A 7,227-nucleotide genomic window follows, 5' to 3' on the forward strand; every position below is an offset into this window, starting at 1 on the left:
GCCCATCACACCGTACTTGATGAGAGGTGTCAGGGCAAAGTCTGCTCTAAATAATGACAGGAAAGAGAAAGACCATAACCACCAGCTTGGTCCCAGTTTCCTCCTGCACGCAGATGACATCAAAGATGATAAGTTGGACTACAGCAACTTCAAATGGCTGCAGTGCCGTGAATGATGGAGTTCAAAGTCCAAGCTAGGCCCAGGTCTAGAAATGAGTGTGGCTATAAGATTGAGATCCTGTGGGAAAAACTGTAATCCACTAATAAGACTCCAAGCCCCTAATCGCAAGCAGCACCTGCAGACTTCTTAATCTCAACTTTAAAGAAAGTTAAGATAGTGTTTGCTAAAATAACTTGTTTTTATGATTGGTGTAAATTAGTCGAATGTGTTTGTTAGGGGACATGGTATCTGGAATACAGTTCAGTTTAGGAAAACTAGGGTTCAGCCACTGCCCCTCTGCACTCCTGAAGATGAAGGTCAGGAGAATAATTCCACTGGAAAATTGCAGTTGGACAACCTCTGGTGCATACAAGTTTTCAGTTTACTGCTCTCTTGCTCCTGGAATTGATGTTTTCATCTTTACTCATTTCTCTGAAATAAACCTTTTTCTACAAAGGTTATTCTTTGTCCTACTTTTGACTGAAATCTCATACTTAACAGACGGTAACACTGGGATGAAGATGCAGGCTGGGTTTTGGATCTGTATGTGGAATAACTATTGCAAGGTTGTTTCAGAAAACTGAACATGATCCAATTACCTGGCTGGTGATTACTGGGCAAACAGCAGGTCACAAGGTTTATGGGCCTGACAAGTTTTTACCGTTTCCTTTTAAAATTCTACAAATGGCAGTAAGTTTTTAGGCATATATCAAAACATGGCATCCCAGATGAGGCGGGGATGTGGGCTCCTGGGACTTAACTCTGTCCGTGCCAAAGTCTCAGAATCCCCGCCAGTCCTCCCTCCGGTCAATAACCATGGGCTTCCAAGGCACAGGCCGACTGTGGTGACCCCACCTCCATCTGTGTTAGTTTTCACATCATTTGATCCTCACTATAATAAAGAAAGATAAAGTGTGTATATCACTGTTTCACAGATGAGAAAACTGGGGCTCTAGAGAAGTTAAGCCTGTTTATAACTGGAGCTGGGACAAGAATCCAGGTCTTCTGGGCCCTGGCCCAGCCTGAGAGATTACTTACAGTCAGTTTTCTGAAATAATCAATAGCTTGCCTTGGGGCAGTAGTGTTATTTCACATATTAATTTAAAATTCCACTTCACAGTGCCTCAAGAGATTAAATCAGATTCAAGTGTGCACACGTGCGCACACACACACCCCCCCTCCCTACCTGCATTTTAAACGCTTGGAAAATAATTACTAGGAATAAAACAGCACATAAGATTTTACTTTCGTTTTAATGGACATTTTGCTCAAAAGCACGTTTCAGTGGCTCAATGTTAGGGTTACAAACAAAATCCTTAAGTCAGTTACCGTATCCCACATCAGTTATTTCACATTAAGTGCCGGTTGTTAAAAAAAAAAAAAATCATTGCTGTGCTTGAATGGAGCACAAACAAGATAAGCATTTTAATTTAACAACAAAGTTAAACCTAGCACCCTTAAAATAAAATAAATACTGTATGTACGAAAGTATCATTTCCATGGGGGAAAATTCCAGTTCACCAACAGTGCAAATGAATAGCAGCATTTTCAAAGTTGAAATTAAATTGTGTAAACACACACCCACCCGCCACAGTGAACACGCACTTCTGTAGCCCCACCCCACCCAGGGCGGAAAAGAGGTCCTGCTGAGTCTCTTCAATTCTGAATCAGAAAAGCTGCCCCGACTTCTAGGCCAAGGGCTGGGAAGACTTAAGTGCAGGACAAGGAGATCAACATGTTTGAATGGGACCAGTTCTTTTTCAGATGGGCCAAGTGCTAACACTTCCAGCCACCCCCAGTGCCTCCCAGCCCAAGGGTGCCCGTGGTCACAGGCCTAGCTGGTGTGACCCCGACTTCAGTGGGGGCATCTGAGTGCAGAGCTCCGTGCAGAGTGAGGAGTGGCGGCCTATGTTCCCCACAGCTGACACTGCTTTGCAAATGGGGCATCTAGGCCAACTCGGGATGATTAAAAACATTTGGGATTCTTAACCCGTTGTGACCAAATGGTTCTTAAGCAGGGAATGTCTACATGTTAAGTCTTACTCTTCTTAATATTTTCAAGCATTAATGATTATTCCTTTCCAGTGTGGCTTTTACATCACTCACAAAGTCATGTTTTCTTTCTCGTGAACACTCCATCTTTACACTGAACCTTGGAGCTTCAGGTCTTACTTTCAACAGGTACAGCCGGATATAAAAAGAAACGCTGAGAAGCAGGCTCAAGTGGCCAAATACTTGCATTACAGTGTTAGGATAAGATAATGGCTAGATGTTTTTTCTAAATCATTCAGCATTTACCAACTGTCCAGACCGATGATCGTTTCCAAGCAGTTAAGTTCTGATTCCACCTTCTCCACTGACCCATGTGCAACATGACTTATTCTGCTCCCAAATGCTCGTGGGAGGGCTGGCTTGGCCATCACCGGCGCCGAATGGGCTTGTAGACGCAAAATGCCATAAGGATCACGGTCACCAGCAGGATGCTGAAAATAGTTCCCATCAACACTGCAAAAGGAAAACAGGTTACCTCCTAACGGCAGCTTCAGGTTCTGTAAGTCCTCCACTGACAATGATTTGCCAAACGCCCCTTGGTGCCAGGCACTGTGCCAGGTGTGGGGGAAGCAGCCATGACAGACCCTCTCTGGGGATGTCTCCATGCACGTGAGGAGAGAACGTAAATGAGAGCATTTCACACAGCTTTTAAGTGCCATGAGGAAGACGGTAATGTGAGAGTGCTGGGAGTGGTGATGGAGGAAGCAAGTGAGGAGGGGACACACAAACTGGGGCCTTAATGGGAGGAAGGAGCCGGCCATGTGGAGATCTGCATGCCCAAGGATCAGCTAATGAAAGCCCCTGAGGCCAGAACAAGCCAGAAAGCCAATGAACAGGAAGGAGGCGAGTGTGGCTGGGAGGAAGGAGTGAAGGAAGAAAGGTGGGGAATGAAGCCAGAGAGGAAGGCTGGAGACAGTTCATGCAGGGCCTTGTAGACCATGAAGGAAACATGGATTTTATTCTAATAAATCCTGTTCTAATCCTGTTTAAAGACAGGGCTGTAGGCAAAGAGTGACATGATCTGATTTAGTCGGAGAAAAAGATCCCTCTGGGACTTCCCTGGTGGTCCAGTGGTTAAGAATCCGCCTTCCGATGCAGGGGACGTAACTTCGATCCCTGGTCAGGGAACTACTAAGATCTCACGTGCCGCGAGGCAACTAAGCCAGTGCACCACAACTACTGAAGCCCGTGCGCTCTAGGGCCTGCATGCCACAACTACTGAGCCTATGCGCTGCAACTACTGAAGCCCACGTGCCTAGAGCCTGTGCTCTACAACGAGAAGCCACCACAATGAGAAGCCCATGCACCGAAATGAAGAGTAGCCCCTGCTCGCCACAACTAGAGAAAGCCTGCGCACAGCAACGAAGACCCAATGGAGCCAAAAAAAAAGGTCTCTGTTAAACAAAATCTATGACTTATATGAGCTGGATGTCGTATCTCAAAATAGCCCTTGTTACCTAAATACCTGCCCTAATTTTTTTTTGTAACAAACTTATTTATTTATTTTAATAAATAAGTTGCTTAGTTGCTCTGTGGCATGTGGGATCTTCCCAGACCAGGGATCGAACCCGTGTCCCCTGCATTGGCAGGTGGATTCTTAACCACTGTGCCACCAGGGAAGTCCCTGCCCTAATTTTTAAAGTTCAGAATTCCATGAGTTTCTAAGGCTCTGACTACAATTGGACCTAAAGCTGTCTTATTCCATTTAAACCCATTTTTTTTGCGTTTTGGAAAGGCTCTAAAAAAACAAAACAAAAACAAAAACCTCCCAAAGCAGGAATGTAGGGGACTAGAATTGGAGAATGGAAGGCTTCTTAAAAAATACAAAAAATGGGGCTTCCCTGGTGGTGCAGTGGTTGAGAATCCGCCTGCCAATGCAGGGGACACGGGTTCGAGCCCTGGTCTGGGAAGATCCCACATGCCGCGGGACAACTGGGCCCGTAAGCCACAATTACTGAGCCTGGGCGTCTGGAGCCTATGCTTCGCAACAAGAGAGGCTGCGATAGTGAGAGGCCCGCGCACCGCGATGAAGAGTGGCCCCCGTTCGCCGCAACTAGAGAAAGCCCTGGCACAGAAACGAAGACCCAACACAGCCAAAAATAAATAAATTAACTAATTAATTAAAAAAAAAAGGTAAAAAAAAAGTACAAAAAATGAGCTTAAAACCAAGAGTTGTTAGGTACACGATATCCACTGGAATAGCTATACTTTTGGGCCTTGATCTTCCACTCTTCATCATTATCTTTTCTCCCTCCCCTTAGTTGCCTGAATGGCAGGCCCTGGCAGAACCATTAAGACTACTTAGGTCCTTCCTTATGGTCACTTCCCCTTTTCGAGCCTCATTCTCTACCCTATAACATGGGGCAAATGAAACCCATCTCCCAAGGCCTAAATATCAATGTCATTAAAATAGTGAATTTCAAGTGAAATGTTTTGGTTTTTTAAAATTTATTTATTTTATTTATTTATTTTTGGCTGTGTTGGGTCTTCATTGCTGTGCAGGGGCTTTCTCCAGTTGCGGCGAGTGGGGGCTACTCTTCATTGCGGTGCGCAGGCTTCTCATTGTGGTGGCTTCTCTTGTTGCGGAGCACAGGCTCTAGGCTCACGGGTTTCAGTAGTCGTGGCACGTGGGCTCTAGAGCGCAGGCTCAGTAGTTGTGGCGCACGGGCTTAGTTGCTCCGCGGAATGTGGGATCTTCCTGGACCAGGGCTCGAACCCGTGTCCCCTGCATTGCCAGGCGGATTCTTAACCACTGTGCCACCAGGGAAGTCCCAAGTGAAATGTTTTTGTAGTGTTTTGGAACTATTCTAATACTGCATTTTTTTTTTTAATATTGAGTTAACACTGTCACATGGAATCTATTGTTTTAAATATAATAATTAAAGTGGCCGGCATATTCTAAAAGAATCCGAAAATCTTAGCCTTGGAAGGGTCCCAAAAGGCATTTGATCCAGCTTTTCACTGCATGTGAACATTTTTTCTACAATATTCCTGGCAGTTCCAACTCTTATTTGGAATACTTCTGTGACATTTGTTTGTCAACCAACCAAAATATTGGAAAATTAGAAAAGCATATCCACATCATTACTGTTTTATCTGTCAACTGTATCTTATTCAAATAAATCTCATTTTAGAGCTCAAAAATTTTTTCATATTTCATATGAAAAGCGCTCAACACAGTGCCGGACAGATAATAAGCCCATGATAAATGAAAGCCATTATTATCACCAAGACAGGCAGTGCAGCACAATGGTCAAGAACGCAGGGTTTGGGGTTAGACTGTCTGGGTTCCTGTCTACACTTACAGGCTACGTGACCTTACAGAATTTACACAGTCTCTCTGTGTCTGTTTCCTCTTCTTTAAAAATGGAGATAAAAATACCCACTGCACAGAATGGTCTAGGGCAGTGTTTCTCAAACAAAGCTGTGGTAAAGGACTAGTTTTTGTAACTTTTAGTCTGTCCCAGGCCACTACCTAGCCCTACTGTGTATGACTAATTAGCAGCTCCCTCTACCTAGAAAGCATTCCGGTTTAGGGACCTAGAAGTGGTTTCTAGTTGCTTGGATGTTGCAACAATGTCAAACCGTTAAATTTCTAAACAATCTCAAGTGCTGTAAGACATCTCTTTGCAGATAACAAATAGTTTGCAGACTTCACTGCTCTGCCACCACACTTTGAATAGTACTGTTCTCAACCAGTGGGATTTTGCCCCAGTGGCAAAATCCATTTGGCAAATGTCGAGAGACATTTTGATTATCTGGACCGGAAGTGGGGTGTGCTACTGGCATCTAGCGAGTAAAGGCTGGGGACGCTGCTAAACATCTTACAGTGCTCAGAACAGTGTGTGCTCAGAATAGTATGTTCCCCACCCCCTAACAAAGAATCATCTGGTCCAATATGTCAGTAGTACCTAGGTTGAGAAATCCTGTTCTGAAGGATTAAGCAGGATAATGTATGGAAACCACTTAGCAGAGTGCTACGGACACAGTAAGTGGTCAATACATGACAGACAAAGAGTTCATGGAGAGTCAAGGTAATCTAGAAACAATACTATGTAGCAGCTTTGCAGATATACAGACATACCAATGACGTTCAGCGCAAAGAAAGGACTATGGCAGAACAAGATGTAGAGTTATTGTGAAGTTTGCCAAGCTTTAAGCTCCAGGGCCCCTTCCAAAGCCATGTACGTCCATACACGTACGTATGTACGTGTGTATATATATGTGCATGCTGATGACATCCTCCCAAAAGGTATGTTTCAAGCCCCACAAAACTTAGGTTCTCCTACTGGCCTCCACCACTTCCTAGCTGTGTAACCTTGGACAAAGAACTTCACCTCTCCGAGTTTCATTCCCCTTATCTGTAAACAGGGCTGAAAACCGTACCTTTCTGATTAACTTACTGTGAGGCTGAAATAAACTCATGTACACAAAGCGCTTAGTACAACACGGTATACAGGAAATGCTCAACAAATGCCAATTATCATTATGACTATGATTATTAATTCCATTAGAAAATAAGAGGGGATGGGGTATATATCATGCGCCGTATTGCCTAGCTTGGGCCCACACAGCCACAGAGGACGGGACCCAGATTGTGACCCGGGTCATTCATGCAACCAGCATGTATCAAGCCCACCGAGGACCAGGCCTTTCGCTGAACCGCAGCTCAGGCCTCTGTCCCAGGTCTTTGGAGAGAGGGTCGCACCTGCACCGCCTGCCCCCACACGGCCCCCGCCGTCCGCCCCGCGCGTGCGAAGCTCCGGCTGCCTGGAGCGGCAAAAGCACAGAACCGAACCCGCCACCCGCCCGCCCGCCCGCGGCCGCTCACCCAGGTTCTGCCCACGCAGCACCGCATACGGCCGGCTCCGCTCCGGCGGCTCCACGGGGCTCGGGGCCTCCGCCTGTCCCAGCAGGAGGCTGCACAGTCCGAGGCAAAGCCACCGCCAACCTGGACGCATCATCTTCCCTACCCAGCAGTGGAGAGCTACCCACTTCCGCCGGAAGCCCCGCCCC

General features: G+C 45.9%; 1 protein-coding gene across 1 annotated transcript; it reads right to left on the reverse strand.

The window, feature by feature from the left end:
- Positions 1-1,393: 1,393 nt before the first annotated feature.
- LOC309639848 (uncharacterized protein C12orf76 homolog) lies at positions 1,394-7,225 on the reverse strand. The gene is made up of 2 exons (XM_082417631.1): positions 7,043-7,225; positions 1,394-2,664 (listed from the first exon to the last, which is right to left on the reverse strand). Exons 1-2 carry the CDS (start codon positions 7,173-7,175, stop codon positions 2,579-2,581), a joined length of 219 nt encoding a protein of 72 aa, XP_082273757.1. The 5' UTR covers positions 7,176-7,225; the 3' UTR covers positions 1,394-2,578.
- Positions 7,226-7,227: the final 2 nt, after the last annotated feature.

This window comes from Balaenoptera physalus (assembly GCF_965194825.1).
Source record: "Balaenoptera physalus genome assembly, chromosome: 12".
Lineage (NCBI taxonomy): Eukaryota > Metazoa > Chordata > Mammalia > Artiodactyla > Balaenopteridae > Balaenoptera > Balaenoptera physalus.